Here is a 20,937-nt window from a genome sequence, read left to right as displayed (position 1 = left end):
GCGAGGAGGCCTCCAAGAAAGGCAGGGCTTGGGGGCCATTCTGGAGAACCAGGCAAATGGGGGGAGAATGAGCATTGGTGATGTGCATGATTAACAGAAATGCCAAGATGGTTAAGAAATGTGCTCACCAGGGCCAGCACTGTGGCGTAGTAGGCTAAGCCTCTGCCTGTGGTGCCAGCATCCCATACGGGTGCCCATTGTCGTGTCCCAGCTGCTCCTCTTTCTATCCAGCTCTGCCTATGGCCCAAGAAAACAACAGAAGATGGCCTAAATGCTTGGGCGCCTGCACCTGCGTGGGAGCCAGAAGAAGCTCCTAGCTCCTGGCTTTGGATGGGCTCAGCTCTGGCTGTTACAACCATTTGGGGAGTGAAACAGCCAATAGAAGACCTCTCTCTGTCTCTGTCTCTCCCTCTTTCTGTCTGTAGCTCTGCCTCTCAAGTAAATAAATAACAAATCTTAAAAAAAAAAAAAAAAAAAGAAATGTGCTCGCTGGCCAGTCTGCTGTTGGCAGGAAGAAGAGGGATGGTGGAGGTTCATACATCCTGCTGTGTGTGTGTGTGCTGTGGGTGGGGAGGGGGAAGGAAGACAGACGAGAACCTACAAGACAGCCTCAGCACCTGACAGGAGAAGGAGAAAGGCGTTTACCCATAAAATACCCAAGCATGGAGAAGGCATTAGAAGAAGACTGAAGCCAAGCTTCCTATTTGAGGCCTGGGCTCCACTGCCAGCCAGACTGCTGCTATCTCCCTATAGCTTGGGACTCCTACCTTCTTCAGAGGGTTCTCTGAAACCTTAACCCGGTAAGTCGCCTGGGGACTTTTAGTCCCTCTCCTCAGAGACGGGCACACGTTCTAGAACACATAGCCCTCTTCTTCCTGTCTCTGGAGCATTTAAATTAGTAAACCAACACTCTGCGTTTATATAGTTCTGTTCCTGCAAACTCCCAAGGAGCTCCAAGGATGTCTCATGTTTTCCTGCAACCCTCGCAGCCTGTGAGGCAGGATGGGACCAGGTGTGTGCTCAGAAATCTGCTGGCCTGTTTTGGGCCAGGTCCACGTTGGTGGCACAGCTAGGATGAGAACGTGGGAGAATGACAGGTAGCTGGGCGGCTGCTTCTTGGGTACGGTGGCCCTTTGCCTTTCCTTTGGGTGTGCTGATAGTAAGCTGAGGTCTCTCCATTATGACGAACTTTAGATCTCTCAAATCTATTATATTTAGTGCTGTCATGGTCCGGGCAGAGGGTCTGCACTGGAGAAATCAGTAGGTAAACAGGTTCTAATATACTCAGCACAGACCAGGCAGGGATTCCCTGTTGGGTGAACTTACTGGGCAAATGTCTTTGGTGACACCTGTCATACAACTATAAAAATGACATCTGTCATCCACTCCCAACTCAACCCCTTATAGGAAGGGGCCTGGGGCTTGGTGATGTAACTTGAGGCTGAATCGGGAGGTGTGAGGGCTATGCCGGCAGAATGTCTGTTAATCCATCCCGAGTGAGGTCCCCCAGCTCAGGAAGCTCTGAATCTCAGGGGTGGGAGAAGACTGGAGAAGAGAAGGGGTGGGGAAGGGTGTAACACAACCAGGAGATGGGGCAGAGAAGGAAATGCGAGAAGCCTGCAAGGAGGAGGCAGTGGGGGGACACTGGAGTGATCACAAGGCACCCTCAGGAGCCCTAGCCACCCCGCGGGTTCACGTGGGATTACGTGATCAAATACTCTTGAGGGCTACACATGACCTTGACCAGGCTAACAATACAGCCTTGTTGTCATGGACAACAGTCTCTTCCTTTCTATAATTACTAATTGATTCACTGGCTCATTCAACAAATGTTTCTTTTCTTAACATTTAATTAATTTATTTGAGAGACAGACAAAGATACAAAGGGAGCTCTTACCCACTGGTCCACGCCCCAAATGCCTGCAATGCCTGGGGCCTGCCGGGCTGAGGCTAGGAGGTGGGAACGCCATCTGCTCCCACATGGGTGGTGGAGATTTAACTCCTTGATCCCTTACTGCTGCCTCCCAGGGTGTACATCAGCAGCAAGCTGGAATGCGGAGTGGGGCTGGGACTGGACCAGGCACTCAATACAGGATGTGGGGACTGCAAGGTAATGGGCCAAACACCCTCCCTCTACACATATTTCTTGAAAGTGCCAGTCACTTGGGACACGGGCACGACTCAGAGGCAGTCTCTGGAGGAAACAGAAGGTTTAAAGCGTGCAGGCCACCTGGGAAAGCTCTAGGAAAACAGAACCTTTCAGATGCTTATGAAAGGTAGAGGTGGCGTTTCCAGACAGAGATAATGCCTCAGCACGTGGGAGACCAGCCTAGTTCAGGAACAGAGAGGCCTGGAGTGGCTGGCGGAGTCTGGGGCCTAGGGTAGGAGAGAAGACTGGAGAGGAGGGCACAGCTAGACTGGGGAGGTGTCACAGTTTCACATGAAAAGGATCTGTTAGGGGCCAGCATTGTGGTGTATCAGTTTAAGCTGCTTCCTGCGATGCCAGCATCCTATATTGGTGCTGATTTCAGTCCTGGCTACTCCACTTCCCATCCAGCTCCCTGCTGATGTGCCTGGGAAAATGGAGTGCTTGGGCCCCTGCCAGCCATGTGGGAGAACTGGATAGAAGAGTTCTAGGTTCCTGGCATGAGCCTGGCCCAGCCAAGGCTGTTACAGCCATTGGGAGAATGAACCAGTGGATGGAAGATCTCTCTCTGTAATTCTATCTTTCAAATATGTAATCTTTAAAAAAAAAAAAAAAAAAGATCTGTTAGAGACTGCTGTGGTTTGAATGAGGGCTCCAAAAGGCATCTGTTGGAAACTGACTTCCCAGTGCTGTAGTTGTTGGCAAGTGGGGTCTAACAAGGGCAGGGCCCTCATGAATGAATTAATGTGTTATTGCAGGAGTGGGGCTGTTATAAAAGGGCAAGAACAGTCCCCCCCGTCTCATGCTCTCTGCCCTTCTACCATAGGATGGTGTAGCAAGAAGGCCCTCACCCAACGTGGCCTCTCACTCTTGCACTTCCCAGCCTCCAGATACATTTCTGCTCCTACTGAGTGGCCCAGTGTATGGTGTGCTGTCACAGGGACAGTCACACTCAGTGTAGCACTGTTCTCACACCTCCACACTAGGCAAATGTATACCATCACCTGCCGTGCGTCCCCAAGCCATCTCACACGCCAGCCAGAGGCTCAGGTCAGGTGTTTGATGTCTGACCTGAATTTGTTTCCATTTATTTACTTAATTAACACATAACCGTTGCATATATGTATGCTGTGTAACACAATGTTCTGAAATATGCATATACTTTAGAATGGCTAAAGCAGATTGATTAACATATTTTCACATACTCCTCATTGCTCTAATTTAAAAGTTTAAATTTACTTATTATTTATAAGGAAGAGACAGGAATGGACAGAGGCAGAGAGAGACAGAGAGACTCCTATCTACTGGTTCACTCCTCAACTGCCCGTAACAGCCAGGGCTGGGGCAGCCTGAACTTCAGCTTTTCCAAAGCCAAGGGCCTGGACCCCAATCTGGGTCTCATTTGGGCGGCAGGGACCTAAGTACTGGAGCCATCACCTGCTGCCTCCCAGGCACACATACGGAAGCTGGCCTGGAAGGCAGAGACACGACATGAGCCCAGGAACTCTGATTTGGAATGCCAGCGTCTAGGTGGTAGTGGCCCGCTATGCCACACATCTACCACATCTACCCTCTGTTTCAGAGTCTATTTTATAGATCCCTTATATTATAAATGAGATTGTGCAGTAATTGTCTTTCTGTGCCTGGCTTATTTCCCTTGGCATAATGCCCTTCAGATTCATCCAGGTTGTGGTACATGACAGATTTCCTTCTCTTGAAAGGTTGAACACTATGCCATTGTGTATACGTGCCGCATTTTCTCTACCACTCATCTGTAGGTGAACACCTGTGTTGTTTCCATGCCTTGGCTATTGTGGATAATGCTGCATTGAACATGGCAATGTCAGTGTGTCTCAGACACACTGTTTCCATCTCCACAACCTACACACACACACACTTATTTGATCTAAAGCTCCTTTCTATTTGATATGGTGTTCCTGGTAGGATGATCATTGTTATTTTTTTTTATCTTAACACACTGGTACCTTCATAAAATCATGCAGATCCAAACAAACAAAAATCAATAGGCAGATAGAAGCAAACCACAGAAGACTCATTTTCATCCGTAAGACACATGAGAACACAAATGAGATTAGCAGACTTTCTTGTTTATACAATTTAGAGCAAATGGACTAAGATCATTTTGACCAATCTTAAGGTGAGTTTCAAAATCCATCTGAATAAGACTTTAAGATAGCAAACCACAGCATATTATATAGAAAGGTGCAAAGGAGCTTCCCAACAGGTATGGAAAGTGTGTATTATGAAAAACTCTAAATGGATTTTTCAGAATGTTTTTGCACAGGTGCCCTTGTGGAGCTTCTCCTATAAGGAAAGAGGACGCTGAGACCACCTGGAGCCAAGGACTACGCTTGACAAAGTCTAACAACTCAGCAGAGTGCTTGCGCAGTGATTTCCCTGCAGCTTGTCCGTACCTGAGCCTCTTTTTAATCTTCTTCTGGCCAGTTTAATTTGATCCTGCAGAATCTGTACCCAGTCTCTTGGGCCAGGAAGTTTATCCACATGGTTAGCAGTACAGTACTTTTCTGTGAAGACTGAAAGAAAACATGGAATCTAGTTAAGCATTTTAACAAATAAAATAGGCGAATCTGAAACAGGAACACATTTCAAGAAGGGGGAAGACAAGTCTTTTTCTGAATGACGTCAGTCCCGCAGTGCGCAGCTTCAGCAACATCCATCTCAGTCCTTTGGCAAAGATGGAGACTGGCTGGCTCCTGGCTACACACACTGTGCGAGGGGTCCGCCAAGAGTTTATGGAACAATGGATTTCAAAGAAAAGCTTATTTTGGTGAAAAAATCGAAATCTACATGTAGGTGTTTCATAGTACATAGTTTCCATGAACTTTTTGAAGACCCTTATATTGTGTTTTAAAACAAAACTGGCTAGAAATTAGAGACAGTAAGCAGTTCATATAAACACTGCTCTTTCTCCTTGGTCTACATCCATGTGTTGTACAAACAGAGAAAAAAAAAATGCTTCCTGCCGTCTCCTGGCCTCATGACAGAGTTCAGCAAATACATTAAAAGACATCACTTTTTTTGTTGTCCTCTCAACACGGAGTGCAGAACTACACGAGATGCTGCATGTTCTCATGGTGTGGCTCCTACTAGCTCAATCAGTTCTTAAAATAAATAATAATGTAATATCATAATGCAAGTTACAACTCCAACGCAAGTCAACCAATCCCTTGCAACCTGTACTAGCTCTGCGGAACGAGCTGCACTACACGCACAAAAGTGTCTCTGCGGAACCCTGCGACAGGACAAGGGGGAGCCAGGAGAACTCTGCTGGGAAAGCTGTGCAGTGGGCGACGGCACACAAGGCATGGAGCGGACATTCCTGCCTCACGCTCCATCCCCGGGCACCTTCCAGCTCGCCTCTTCAGCTTGCTTTCTGCAAGGTCACTGTCTCATCACATCACGCTGCCTTCGCAGTATTTAAAATATGGGAAAGTCTAATGTTTCCAAAGGCTGCTTTTAAAAAGAAATGACAAAGGAAAATATTGACAGAGTCAACTACAGAAAAAGAGAAATTTTCTACTGAATGAAAAATAAACATTTCATTAGAATGAGAAAAGCTAGTCGCACTAAATAGCACTGAAAAATGGTCAATATATAAGAGCTCTTTTAAATCAAAGAGTAACCTCAAAAATTACTGGATAAATGAACTAAGTGTATACACCAGAAGACACCAGGTAAAATGTTCAATTAATGAGCAAATCAAAGAACTGTGCAATATGCTTTATATCTACTAAGTAACCAAAACAATATTTAAAAAATACCATTTGATGTAAACAAAACTGGGGACACAGAACACTGAAAGTCACTGTTGGCAAGAACTGACTATCAGGGCTGCCCTTGAACTGAGGAGGGAAAGGGCCAGGGAGGCTGGAGGGGAGTTCACAGTGGCTCTAGACTGGTGCGGTCACGCCTGTGTCCTCTGGGAGCTCAGCGGTGAGGGGCTCGGGGAGGCTGAGAGCGTGGGAATGTTTAGAATTGTCTCTGAGAAGAATGGGCAGGGCAGCAGAAGGCTTCCAAGCAGCAGAGACAGGTCTGTGGTTACAAAGCTCTGCACAGGTGGGTTCCTCCCCTCGGTCCCCTGCAGCTCCGACTTAGGACACTGGCATGGCAGGGCTGGTCTAGGGTCAGCATTTTGTTTGGTGGGAGAATAGGGATAGAAAGCACTTGAAGATGAATGGTGAAGATATCCCCTGGAATGAATTACTTCACCTCTCCACTCTTTTCCTTTTTTTTTTTTTTTTAAGATTTTATTTATTTATTTGACAGGCAGAGTTACAGTGAGAGGGAGAGACAGAGAAAGGTCTTCCTTCTGTTGGTTCAATCCCCAAATGGCTGCTATGGCCGGAGCTGCGCCAATCCGAAGCCAGGAGCCAGGAGCGTCTTCCAGGTCTCCCATGCGGGTGCAGGGGCCCAAGCACTTGCGTCATCTTCTACTGCTTTCCCAGGCCACAGCAGAGAGCTGGACTGGAAGAGGAGCAACGGGACTAGAACCGGTGCCCATATGGGATGCCGGTGCCACAGGCGGAGGATTAACCTAGTGCGCCACGGCGCCTGACCCCACCCTCTTCCTTTTGACTCCCACAGATCTGGGCAGTGGAGCCAGGAGGTGGCTCGTGGACTTGGAGATAGCTCCAGTGATCAGGCAATGTCAGTGTCAATGGCTGGGAAGCAGGGCTCACAGAGCAGGGCAGGAGACAGCAAGAAGTGCCCCCGGTGAGACCCTGCAGTATCAAACAGCAGCAGCGGAGCAGCCGTGTGTGGGGCTGCTGAAATATCAACCCGGCGGCCTGCTGTGTGACAGGTGGGGCACAGCAGGACACGCAGCATGCACCTGGGACAGACACGGGGAGACGAGATCCCTGCTAGGCAGCCTGCTCGTACATCCCTAGGCTCTAAGGAACTGCAGGGTCCTCACTTCTGTCTCCGTCAAGGCACCTATAATAGTGCCTTGCACGGAACCGAAACAGAACAAAAATATCTGATGAATACACAGACATATCTTACAGTTTTCTTCCTACTGGAAGCCAAGAGAACGGTTCACAAATTTAGACTAACTGGGGGAGGATGGCCTTATCTGAGTTAGTAGGAAATCTTAATTGGCTATATTTAAAGATACAAGGTTTAAGTACATTCAAGTGCCCACAATAACAGTTGCTAATTAGAGAATTGCCAAAAGGTTCCTGAAGTTCTGTTTTAATAAATAGGAAAAAAATATTTGTGCATAGCATCCTGTTGCCTTGTACGAAAACCTGTACCCCCAAAAATGACTGGATGCACTGTCTTAGCAGGTAAACCTCTTCCCACGTGTAACAGTATTTATATAATTAATTTCCATAGCAACCCCTCTCAGACTGTGAGGTGTGTGAGTTGACATGATGACACATTAGAAAAGTAGTGGTCCCAGATGGACAAAGTAGACTGGGATTGAGCCAACATCAAAACGACTCCCATGTGGGTCAACAGGCAGGTCTGGGAGGGCCAGCGGGAAGGTGCGGACTGTCTTCTCCACTCCCTACGGGGTTTCAGATCAGACCTTTCTCATCTAACCCTGAGCACAGGTATTCCATCACTCCCTAAAAAGACAACAGTTTCTGGTTAATGTTTTCTCCTGCGAGTTAAAACTTGATCGGGTTTCCATGGAGAGCAGCGAGAGAAATAGCTGTCTCCTGGCTCTGCCTCCGCGGCCTCTTGAGGCCGTATCTAGAAACTTTTTGAAAAATGCCCACACAGGTGAATATTTCCACCAGGCACGATGGTGACATTCTAGCTCACGGGTTATATAGAAACTCAAAGGAGACTTAACTAGACTTTACCTACTGAAGATGAAATCCTGTTCTCACCATTACAACGGCAGATGAGGCCTTAGAACAAGGCCAAAAGATTGTCAATGCATTGATGTGAAAACAGTCAACAGCTCTGTGAATAGAGGGTACGGAGTAAGCAGAATATATTTTTGCTATCTGAATTTCTAGCTAAAGGTCAAGCTATTATCCTAGTAACAGTTCCATTAGGAGTAATGATGTGAAAAGAGGTATTGCATTAATGCATTGGGCTTCCTACTATGTTAATAGTGGGTCATTAAGAATCATAGAATAATTTGCATACATTCTTAGAATACAATACGTCCTAAAAAGACATTTCCCCCCTTTCCTATTCTAATATTTTAAGGAGAAGTGAGGGCTAATTTTAAGCGAGTCCAAATAATCTGAGTAAGTTTACTCCATTTAGCTAACAACTAAGCTAAATAAGAGTTAAAACATCTACTCTGCTTAATATAATTTCAGATCCCAAGGCACGGAGAAGTGTGCTAAGTCCCCAGGGAAATGACAAATGCTCGATTTGATCCGTACATGAATAATGACTTTCCCCAGATGCCTGCATTCATTTGAACCGTGCCCTTTAATTGTATATAAATAATGAATAAGCCGGTGGTGGCTGAGCACACACATCCTTCCCTAGGAATGCGGCTTTTAATATCATCATCAATGAGCGAGCAGCGTGCTGGGCGGCATGTCGGACATGCTGACTGCGCCACCCTGAGAGCAGAGTGGATTGGCCATGTTCCCCAGACGGCAATCCATTCACGCAGTGATTCCTAGGGGAATTTCCATCTGGATTTTTCTGACTCTCTGGGCTGGGAAAAGCAGAATATGGAATGAACTTTTAAAGGAAGTCACTGTGTTGCACAGACACTGTAAGCACCTTCATTTCCTGAATGAAATCCTCTGCAAACTGGCCCGCAGCAAGAGCCCACCTCTGGGTTCGGTGACTCTGCTGTAAGGACTTACGGACAAATCGATAAACTTTATATCAAACATGGGGCTTGGTGTTAGGGCTGAACGGGTTAAACCGCAGCCTGTGGTGCTGGCATCCCACACAGGCACCAGTTCTAGTCCCAGCTGCTCCAGCTCCCTGCTAATGCACCCGAGAAAGCAGCAGAAAATGGCCCAAGCACTTGGCCGCTTGCAACCATGTCTGAGACCTGGATGCAGCTTCTGGCTCCTGGCTTTGGCCTGGCCCAACCCTGGCTGTTGCAGGCATTTGGGGAGTGAACCAGTGATGGAAGCTTTCTCTCTGTCTCTCTCTAATGCTGCCTTTCAAATAAATAAATAAATCTGTTCTTAAAAAAAAAAAGTTTACATCAAGCAGAAATGAAGGTTGGGTCCTTACGAGATTTACCCAACTCCTGGAGTCTATGGGTGGCTAGGAGGGACAAGAGCTCTTCAGTAGGGTCTCAGGTGACAAACAGAACCACCTAACTGGGGACTGGTTGTGGCCAGGGACATGTAAAAGGACACAGGTCCCTGGAGAGCAGCTTCTGCCTCACCCCTGAGTAAGAAGAACACAACCAGCACCCTTCACACATTCTCTTCGCTCCCCTTTTACTCTCTCAAAGCTATTATTCAGACATGGGCCATGCAGCTCATACGTGTCTAACGTAATCTTTGTAATCACTCACAGAGTAGGTACTGTGATCCTATATTACAGACGACAAAAATCAAAGTATGGACAGGTTAAAGAATTGGCCCAAGCTATCGAGAATTATTTTCCACATAAATTATTTACTTTTTAAAGTTGTGGAAGAGGCCGGCGCCGCGGCTCACTAGGCTAATCCTTCGCCTGCGGCACCAGCACCCTGGGTTCTAGTCCTAGTTGGGGCGCCAGATTCTGTCCCAGTTGCTCCTCTTCCAGTCCAGCTCTCTGCTGTGGCCCGGGAGGGCATTGGAGGATGGTCCAAGCGCTTGGGCCCTGCACCCGCATGGGAGACCAGGAGAAGCACCTGTCTCCTGGCTTCGGATCAGCGCAGCGCACCGGCTGCAATGCGCCGTGTAGCGGCCATTTGGGGGGTGAACCAATGGAAGGAAGACCTTTCTCTCTGTCTCTCTCACTGTCTAACTCTGCCTGTCCAAAAAAAAAAAAAAAAAAAAAAAAAAAAAAAAAAAAAAGTTGTGGAAGAGTACACAGGCATTATAAAAGAACAGTGGTTGCATTCTGACTACAAGCAAAGTAATAGGAAGTAATGGCTTCCGTGCTGTAGTTGACAGTGCAGGGTTACTCTCAACCACCCCAACAGAAGCATGGAGGAGGACTAGGCAGAGAGAAAGCAGAGGTAGGGCTGAGCCCCAGCCCAGCGCCAAGGGAAGCTGGGAGCGCACAGTGGGAAGCTGCAAATGCAAACTGGTCTATTGGTAGGATGCATGCATGGGCATTTTCATTTTGATCTTTTTTAACTGGCACATAATTGCACGTATCTGTGGGGTACAGTGTGGTAACTGGGTACATATTTATAATGTGTCATGATCAAGTCAGGGTGGTTAGCATTTCCAGCTCCTTAAACATTTACATTTCTTTGTGTTGGGAACCTCTGAACTCCTCTTCTAGTTCCAACAACACATTGCTGTGCTTCAGAACACTTCACCTTGACCTTCATCTTGACCTCTGAGCTTTGATGACGCCAGCCCACATTTTCTGTGGCTTTACTATAGTTGGTTATGTAATTTCTTTGATGTTATTTGATGCATCATTCCTCAGTTTGGTGGAGAAAACGGAAATGCATAAACTGTAGGCTCCATATCTGCTCTAATAACCATCTGGAAACAGTCACTGTGGCAATCAAGGTCCTCTGGCAATCAAGGAAGGAGCTGGACTGAGGGCTGGTTGTTCAGGCACAGCCGTAAGGTTCTCCAAACCTTGGTGCAACTGTTCCTGGCCTAAGGACAGCTGACCTTTAGCAGCTCACTTGGTGAGTGGGGGGAAGGTCTAAGTCTTAATCTACACACAACACCTATACTTGGATGAGAGGTTGATAAATCAACTAAATGAGAATCAATGTGTAATGGTGGTGGTGGGGATTCTTCCTCTATCTTCAGTATTTGATGTCACAACCCAATACTTTCACTTCTTGGGATCAGGGTGCTACAAAAGGAAAACTAAACAAACAGAGGTTGACTGGTGGACACAGAATTAGACCCAAGGCTGTGGAGTGGGAACTGGCCAAATTTCAGGATGTCTGTGGGAAACTGCCCATCCTACTGCCAAAGTGGGCAGGATTATGCTGTACCATTGTTCTCTATGCCACAGTCTGCACAAAAGGAAGGTGTGGGCCCTCCCCCATCCTTCCCCTTAGAATAGCAGGCAATGAGAGCAAAGCTGGTGCCACGATGGGAGTAGCCATGACACACGGCATGCCAACCCCAACTGTGAAGAAACAGGAAGAGAAGTGGAGGAAGCCAGCTGGTAAGGAGAGGAGGCATAGACAGAGAGGCAGAGTTCCAGAGGGACAGAGAAGGTAGTCATGGGACAGGGACACAGAGCATTGGGCAAGCCTTGGGGCAGCCTCCATTCCTGACCACTTCCACTCACAGCCTTCGGAGGCATCTTTTCCCTAAAGGAACTTGAATGAAACCCTGCCTCTTGAAACCCAAGAGCCTTCTTGAAGGTTGGAGTAGACTTGATTCTCAACGCACCTTGGGTTACATATGATCACCCACTCTAACGTCTTCCAACCTCAGCACACTGGGCGGGGATGGACAAGTCTCTCTGCTTTCCTATTGCTGGTTCCTGTGCACCCAAAGACCTCAGAAGCACATCATGAGACACACAAAGGATCTTTTGAGATGTGATTATTTCAGCATACAGCTTCTCTCATCTGTTTTCGATGGTTCTTATTAAGAGCAATCACAGTGGATGATGTCTTCTCATTCTATACACAAGCTGAGGAGTGCTTTATACTTAGAACCTGAACCCCACTGTGCCTGTATTAAAAACATAACATGCTTTCACTCAGGAGTACTTATCCAGCATCCATAATGTGCCAGGATTATGCTAGGTGCTAGTGAAAACAAGGCCCCTTGTCCTCAGCCAGCTTGCAGTGAAGTGGAAGATAAAGGCAAACGGAAGGTCTGGAGCAGTACAAAGTACAACTGCTACTGCAGAAGTTAATGCAAGACACACAGGGGAGGGGCACCTCTGTCTTAGTGGGGCAGACAGCGGCGAAAGCTATTAGATAAGTGATGGCTAAGCCAAAACCTAAGAAAAAAGGGAAGCTAAGGACAGGGAAAAGAAGGTGGAGACGGTTACAGGCACCAGGAAGAGCATGTGCAGACCAATGGCATACTCTGCAGCTGTCCTGGCCAGGGGGAGGGTGCACCTAGCAGTCTCAAGAAACACGAAACTCAGGTTTACCAATAAGAGAACAGGAAATGAGGTGTTGGGAAGATGGGACTGAAGCCTCTGCAGGAAGCTGTAATGGGAGTAATGATCTGCCCATCAGCCTGGGGAGGCCACAAGCAAGTTCTGTCTACTTTTCAGGGTGGGTGGGGGAGCTGCCTTAGAAGATTCCAGATGCTTGGTGTAGAATGTGCAGAGGTGCTCAAGTTTGGCGCTGCATCACCTGCATGAGAGCATACACATTGCTGCTGATACCTCCAGACAAAAGGAAAAGCAGGATTCTGAAGGGGTGCTCCTGTGACCTGGGACACAGCAGACTCCCAGAGAAAAGAAAACAAACACAAAATGAGAAACAAAACAAAATCAGGCTTACCACATAGTTAAAGATAATGAAACACTTGAGGAAGCAATTCACCATAACCAACAGCCAGCAGGCCCAAGAAAAGCAGGATTAGACCCCCACTGACTACAGGCCATGCAACGGCAGGATAAGCATGTATGAAATGACTAGGAAGGGACTCAACAAGAAAATATCAAAGCCCATTTCAAAAACAGACAGAGCTTAAGAGAAATTAAAAAAATACACTAACCAAAAATTAAAAATTCAAAAGACGGGCTAATAAATTAATATCACTGAACAGAACAGTAAGATACACACATCTCAAGAATCACACAGATTGTGACATCGAGAGATGAAGAAATAGAAAACAAAATACATTAAGAGATTTGCAAAATGAATTGAAAGGTCCAATAAACACCAGTTGATGTTTCTGAGGAAGAAAACTGAAAGAACGAAGGAAAGGCAAAATTTAAAGATAGTAGGCGAAAAATTCCAGAATTTTTGAGTCATGAATACTGGGTTCCAATAAGCACCACACCTCAGCAGGTTACAAGACGTGTAAAAAGAAACTGGAGGACGCCCAAGGCAAAGAGATGGTGAAAGCAACCAGAGTCAAAAGACAGGCCATCTGCAAGACAGCTGGATCCAGAAGATACCGGAGTATCTTCCACAGCACTGAAAAACTCCTCCTCATTCTAGTTTAAATTACTGAACTAAGTGCCAACATCATTCAATGGGGGTGATGGTGGAATAAAGAGATTTTCAGAACAAAACTGAAAGAATAGATAGACCCTCCCTCATCTAAAATACTACTGAATGCATACTTGAGGGAACAAGAAAACCGAGGCAAGAACTGGAATGGAGAGACAAACGGGGAGGAGCAGAAAGGAGGGCAGGGCCTAGAAGATCCTTAGAGTTGTCATCATGCCCATGTCAGGACAGCTGTGTGGCACTGGCTTGGGAGTGGACACGAGACTGGGTGCAAGCAGGGCAGGAAGGCTGCCAAACAAAAGCTCACAAAGCAGCACAAGAAAGGATGACGTTAAAAAGAGGGAAATCATGAAACTGCATCTCTCTCTCACATTTTAGGCAAAACTGAATTTCAGCTGGAGTAAACAGAACATAAATAAGTAGACTACAACTTAAATTTTGTTGAGAAAAAAGTAAGAGAATACCATTCGATCATCAGGGTAGGGAGATTTTTTTTTTAAATGGGCTCACAAAAGCAAACTGCATTAAAAAAGGAAATCTGTCAAGTCTCAATCTTGCTAGGATTAAAACATCTGCATGGGTGCCGGTTCTAGTCCTGGCTGCTCCTCTTCCAATCCAGCTCTCTGCTATGGCCTGGGAAAGCAGTGGAAGATGGCCCAAGTGCTTGGGCTCCTCTCCTGTACCTCCTGTACCTGGAGGAAGCTCCTGGCTCCTGGCTTCAGATTGGCCCAACTCCAGCCATTGCCGCTGTTTTGAGAGCATACCAGTGGGTGGAAGACCTTTCTCTCTGTCTCTCCTCTCACTGTAACTCTAGCTGTCAAATGAAAAAAATAATCTGCAAGGTCTTCATCAATGGGGAAAAAAAGAGGTGTTATCTGCCACTGACAGACAGAACTGCTAACTGACAGATAGAACTCCAGTAAGTTAATAAGAAAATAATGACCTAATGGAAAAGCAGGAAGAGGATGGAAATTCAGAGGAAAAATCACTACACAGTGGTGAGTACGGTACGACCCTCAATCTCATGGACTTCCAGGGGTTGCAACACTGAAGAGCCACTGAGGTGCCCTTGGGAGTGGTCCCACTGGCGACAATTAAAGGCTGATTACACAAGATGTTGGCGAGCATAAGGGCACACGGGAAATTGGGTTTGCATGTGCAAACCACATCAGAGCGCCATGTGGCACGGCCAAGCAAAGCTGCAGGTGCTGTTGGCTGCCACCCAGCCTTTCCACTACCCAGTGTGTGGCCCAGAGAAACTGAGGCAAGCACCAGGACCCAGGACCCACGAAGATGACTGCTGCCATGGGGGAACAGGGAAAGAGAACCACCTCACTGTCTCTGAAGAACGGAGAAAGAAAAGGGCTTTATCAAGTAGCGATCAGCAGTGGAAAGGAAGAAACTAGTTTCTAATCTACTGAGACAGATAAATTTCAAAAAAAGGCAAAAGCAAGCGAAGTTGCAAAGCAGTATGATGCTGTGTGTATACTCCTAAGTGCACACAACAACAGGGGATATGATTTACAGATACGCACGTATCTAGAAAACATGAATGGGGAAGACATGCACCATCTGCAGGATACACTGAGGGTGGGGGTGCAGTGGAAGAAGAAATAGGAATGGAAGGCAGAACCTTCTGGTTCTTCAAAAAAAAAAAAAAAAGAGAGAGAGAGATGGGATAGGAAGTAACATCTGTTTGAAAGCTCAGGGGTAAGGCAGAGGAAAGGAACCTCGACGAAAGTCTTCACCACATTCAAGAGGAAGAGGAACTTCGTGATTTCTACTTTTTACCCTGAGGATCACTGAAAACAGGGACGATAGTCACTCTTCAATCATCTACCAACAAATCAGGGTCTCTGTCATAGGTCAATGCCCTGTAAGTATCAATACTGACTGCATCTCAGTTATACTCCTTACACACACACACACACACACACACACACACACACACACTTGGGATTAGCAACAAAAGCTATCTTTAAAAGAGGACTGGGCAAAGGGATAACATAAATAAGACAAAGTGTCTGCTAATAATAATTGATAGAATTAAAAAGGAAAGAATGATCCAACACGAGAAGCAGGCCACACAGCACTCATAGAATGACAAACGTCCTAAACAACACTCTGGCCTCAGAATCAGCCCTTAGGGCATTCAGATCTGGCTAAAAAGCCCATGAGAGCATTTCAGGCATAGAAAGCCAAGACACTGTAGCAAACATAATGTCCTACATGAAGTGCCTATAGTGGTTTTCAAATTAAGCAATGTTAATTTTAACTTATAGTGATTTAAGAAAGACTGGTGCAGAGCTCTTTTATAATAACGACTGTTGAAAAATATGATTTACACTTTTCTTTGGTGAGCTGTGCTACAACACAGCTTTGTTTAATGTGTTTGGTATATTTCAAGAGAATAAATTAAACCTGCCAAATATGAAGATCTGGGTAATAACAGACTTTGATGTAACAGTGTGTTTATTGATCCTTCCCCTGAGACCCACTTTTTCCCTAAACAAAGAAAAAATGTTTCAGAATCTTAGGACTCGTAGAAATTCTACTTGGAAGGCATCCTGGAAATATCTGGCAAAATTCATTTACTGTATAGATCAAACAAAACAAAATGTAAAGACTGAGACTCATCAGCTCAGAGTTAGGCATGAAAGTGTGTGCATGCCAATGCCCTCCTTTGCACACCCCTCTGCTCCCCAGAATGCTACTGAGGGGGAAGTCATGTGTTTTCCTCTGTTTTTAAAGCTAGTTTTACTCAGAATATAAACTTTCAGTCACTCCATGAGGAATCCAGTTCACTACTGAGCCAGTAGGTGAACTCCAGGACCAGAACAAGCTATGATGTACTCAGGAGGTTCAGACAGCAGTCCCACCCACAGTTCAAAGGACAGAGGACGATGGGCTGGGAAGGCAACGGTGGTGGTGGTGAGGTGGGGCTCTCGATCCCAGGGTCAGATCAATACACTAACACCCGCCAGCCATCACTCCCTGCGGCTGTCGCACCACAGAAGCGAGGTGAGAATGTTGGGACATCAGGACAGGGCTGGTGCCTCAACGGCAGGGTTTTGTTTCCTGCTTTTTCACACGGTGGTAGCTCTTTTCTAATTGAGATCAGTTTCAGGAAGATTTGGGGTCACCTATTGAGGCTGGCAATGAAATTCTCAGACTAATTCGATACTTTCTCTAGGAGGCACCACATTGCTTTAATGATGAATGCTAAAAAAAAAAAAAAACCCACATGGATGGATAAATATATTGACTTATCAAAAAATCTTGCGATAATAAGAGTAAGAAACAGCACATTTGTCCTGACTATGGATTCTACTATCAGATTTATTTAAGCCCAAATCTCATACTGAATTATACTTTACCTTTTGAAGATGATTACTCTCTGGTATGAATCAAGTATGACAAACTATACATTGTATATACATATACATATATATTGTATATACATATACATATACTACACATTGTAGTGCTTGTTCTCTGATATTTAACGGTATTCCATGCGCTCAAAGCCCTTTCTGAACACTAATTTGGTTTTATACTGGGATCACCTTGATATATTTGATAGACGAGATCTGTACCACCTTTGATGGTATAAATCATTTGGTATACGTCATTCAGTGTGTCTGCTGCTGTTGTTTCTTCTCATCTCCACATATATTCTGCCTTCTTGAATTTCCAACTTGTCATGGAATTAGTATTCCTGGCCTCCCTCCCTGCAATGTGGCAGAGTTTTGTTTTGATTTTTAAGGAACAGTCTTTTTCAGGGGTGATAAAATTTGACCGTCTGATTTCTTCCTTCCCTCTTCCCCTTCTGTATTTACTGAACAACAGTTATTAAGTGGCACTGTTTCTCATGCCAAGAAATACACAAATCAAGCACAAAATATGATCTCCCACAGGAGCATACAGTCTTGTTGGGAAGACAAATAGAAACAAGATGACCACAAATCCTGATTTGCCTGGGACAGCTCATGTTTAAAACACCTGTTTTCCCAAGGAAATTATCAACAGCACCATTTTTTCCTCTCACAGGTGTCCCAGTTAGAATAATCAGTGACACAGTCATCGTCCACATAAACCAACAGTAATAAAGGGAAGGGTTAAGATTTAGCACAAAAGCATATAAACGTAGTGGTCCCACAGAACTTATAGAAAGGGGTCAGTGTGGTTAGGGCATCTGGAGAGTCTCATGGTGATGAGGCAAGACTGGATCTGGCTAGGAAGAATGAATTTGTCTAGAAAAAGAAAAGCGGGGTGTGTGGGGGGAGTATTGTAACCCTCGAGAGAAACAGAACCCGAACTCCAAAAATGAGTGTGTGACACCTGAGAATCAGAGTTGGGCTGCCCACCTGGCGGGAACCACTGGGCGATGTGGCTGCAAGGAGAGAGAAATCAAATTACAGAGAATCTGGAAAAGTCTGAACTTGACTTAATGGGCAAAGAATTCAAAAAATTATGACATGAAATTTCACTGTACAAGTGATCCTTGGCTGTTATTTATGGTATGAACTAAACAGGAGGGACAAGGAGGACATTTCAAGTTCTGGTTTTTTTTTAACAACTTCAAGAACAAGGTGATGCTCAGTTGGACTAGGATGGTATTGGAGAAGCTGAAGAGCAATGAATGAAAGAGAAAGGACAAAAAAAATCTTATAGGATTGGAAAATCAGGTGGGATCAGTCACACACGGAAAAGGTATTCAAGAGGATTTGGAGCTTTGGGATAGTAGGACAATGTTGATGCCTCTGCTAAGAAATCATCTGGTCACAAGAGGGTGCTAGCATTAGAAGGCCTGGGCCCCCTTCACGGTGAATGCCCTGGGGTAAGGCACGCCCCCTCTGACGAGGCCGGCCCAGGGCCTCAGTCCTGAGACAATTTGCAGTACCTGGCGTGGGTTAGTTCCCCACTCTAAGGTAGCTAGCTCATTTGCTCCTGGTTTCTGTTTCGATTTCGCATTGGGATTTGCCTCCAGTTAGTTTATCTGGCTAGGCTGACTCAAAACCGTACATGTGGTAAAGACGTGCGGGGAGATCCTTCACAAACACTGGATTTACTCTGTGATCAAAGAGGCAGGGTTGATGAAAGGATGCTGAATATAAAAACATTTCCGAGAAATACTAAGAGCTGACTACAGAGAGGTGTCAAAATCTAACCCAGAGAAGGGTACAAAAAACTCAACCTGGAAACTCAGTCACTCTAACAGAAGACTTGACTGTGGGGAGTGCTAAGTGGGCAGACCTGGCCATTTCCAAAAGGTAGCATCTTTCTCTTCTAGGAGTGCTTTTAAGAAGATACAGGCAGTCATGCTTACTTTTACACAAAGATGTCTTATAAGCAGCCAAAATCAATGACAATGTCCACTTCAATTTAATGGAAGTCTATAGATTTTTAAGGGGTTTTCTTATTAGAATCTTACATCACCTTTTGTCTGTGGGTCTACCATCAATACACATTGCTGACAAATACACAGGTACTTCAAAAAGTTCAGGGAAAAATGGAACTGAAGTTCATTGCAGTGCAAAAAATTTGGAAATCCCTGCATGCAGTGGTCTTCAAAAAGTTCCTGGAAAAGTGTACTATGAAAAAAGCTATGCAAGGATTTCAAAAATAAACTTTTCCTTTTATTTCCTTTGTCTACTAACTTTGAGAGTTTCTATCGCATTTCACGATGATTTGCATGTGCACTCTTCATGCAGAAATTCTAGAAAATACCAGCTCCTAAGCCTCTCGGATTTTTGATGCATATCTTGCTTGAGACAGTCAATACCCATTTACAGAACTGAACCGAAACATTTGCCAGATTACTGGTACCAGCTTTTCTGGAGAAAAGCGACAAGGAATGTAATTTGACCGATTCCAGACTTGTTACACCTTCTGCTTCACTATTAAGAAGAGAAAATACGAGGATGTGGCATTACCTTAGGATGCTGATAAGCATCTTAGATCAGCCAAACAATCCAGGGGGTTAAATAAAAAGGAGGTGGGCTATGCAGAAAACATGCTTTCTATTTTCAGGGCCACAGCTGGCCCACAGGGAACCACTGTGCAGACCAGCGAGGTGTTCTTCCTCAAGCTACTCTCTACTTTCATCTGCTGGAAACTGTCACCATAATCCACAGTGGTGCCCCTAACGGTGTCCAATACACAGTCATGCTGTGGTGGTCCTGTTTATGCTACAGGAACTTCTCTCTTTTGAGAGGAGGCTGTTTTTGTCAACTTTGACAACAGTGATATTAAAAGGCTGGTTTTGCAACCGAGAGTTAGAGCTGAATCCTTGCAAGTTAATCCACTACTGGTTCCTATCCATTAAGTGGAAGGCAGGAGAAAGATCAATAAACGTCACAACTGTTTTCCTAACAATTTCTCTGTTTTGCTCCTTTTATAGCAAACAGGTGGACCTGTAGCTTTGAGGAAGATGACATTTTTGAGCTTATGGAGGACCAGTGATGAAGCAGGGATAGACATTAAACTCACTAAGGCCCTAACTTTGAAGATCCTAGTTTCTTAGGTCTGGGATGGCACATAGGAACTTTTAAGAAGGAACTTTAAAATGCACAGCTCTGGTTGAAAATCTTTGAGGGGTAAACTCTATTTGGGTTCATTTCAGTGCACTGTATTCATAAAGTTTGAACACTTTAAGATAAACAAGGTGCTGAGGATTCAAGATCTACCAGGCTTTAAAGAGTCTGAAGGCAAGAGCCTATCATCCAATGCTTTATTGAATTTATGTTTCACTAAACATATTCTGTAGGTAGCCTTTTCCATTCTCCTTGTACTTGGTACACATCTCATGATTCAAGGCCTAGTTCAGCAGTCTGCTATTAGGTAAGGCCTCCCCCTAGTGACATTCACATCCTCTATGCTTCTTCCCCAAGTTGGGTCATGGGTATCTGACATTTATTTTGTTTTATCTTAGGGTGTGGGTCTATGTTACAGATCACTGTTGACATGTCTGTACCTCCAGTGAATTGCACATTCCTTAGATCAGGGGCTATGACTTATGTGCCAGGCTCAGAGTGGGTGGGCAATAAATGCTTGTATTGGTTGATAGCAGACATTTCATGTCTGCTGATGGTTATAAGGTCAATGGAAATAATGCAAAGGTTCTGCTGTTCTCATGACTCATCCAGGATCTGGAAAGGAGTAAAAGATCCTGTCACCTGGATCACACTGCTGGTTGAACAAGGTTTCAAATATGCAACAAAGGAGACTTTGGTTAAGAGCTTGCCAAGAACAGGGACAACATGTTCTTCAAGACTGCTATGATAAGGCCATATGGAAAACTATACAGTATCTGTTGAGGGGTCCATAAGTTAAGAGATGTGCTGAAATAGCTTTCTTCCACCTTGGTGAAGTAGGCAGAAATTTAGTCAGTCATGTCCTGGTGAGGCACTGCAGGCATGTCCAAAACCACGGTCCTCGTGTAACACCCCACACATAAATACATTAAAACCCCCGAGAGGACTGCTGAGACGATGCTGGCTTCTCATTTGTTCCAGGAGAGATGCAG

At 45.3% G+C, this 20,937-nt stretch overlaps 1 protein-coding gene across 9 annotated transcripts in view; it reads right to left on the bottom strand.

Annotated features, from left to right (window-relative positions):
- Window positions 1–20,937, bottom strand: part of BEND7 (BEN domain containing 7) — a 98,883-nt gene that overhangs the window by 10,518 nt on the left and 67,428 nt on the right. For all 9 annotated transcript variants that reach the window (XM_051820858.2, XM_008268113.4, XM_008268114.4 and 6 more), the window contains exon 7: window positions 4,582–4,701. In XM_051820858.2, coding sequence (XP_051676818.2) covers window positions 4,582–4,701 — 120 coding nt within the window. The remainder of the gene's footprint in view (window positions 1–4,581; window positions 4,702–20,937) is intronic.

This window comes from Oryctolagus cuniculus, chromosome 13, assembly GCF_964237555.1.
Source record: "Oryctolagus cuniculus chromosome 13, mOryCun1.1, whole genome shotgun sequence".
NCBI lineage: Eukaryota > Metazoa > Chordata > Mammalia > Lagomorpha > Leporidae > Oryctolagus > Oryctolagus cuniculus.
This window is presented reverse-complemented; position numbering and strand designations above follow the sequence as displayed.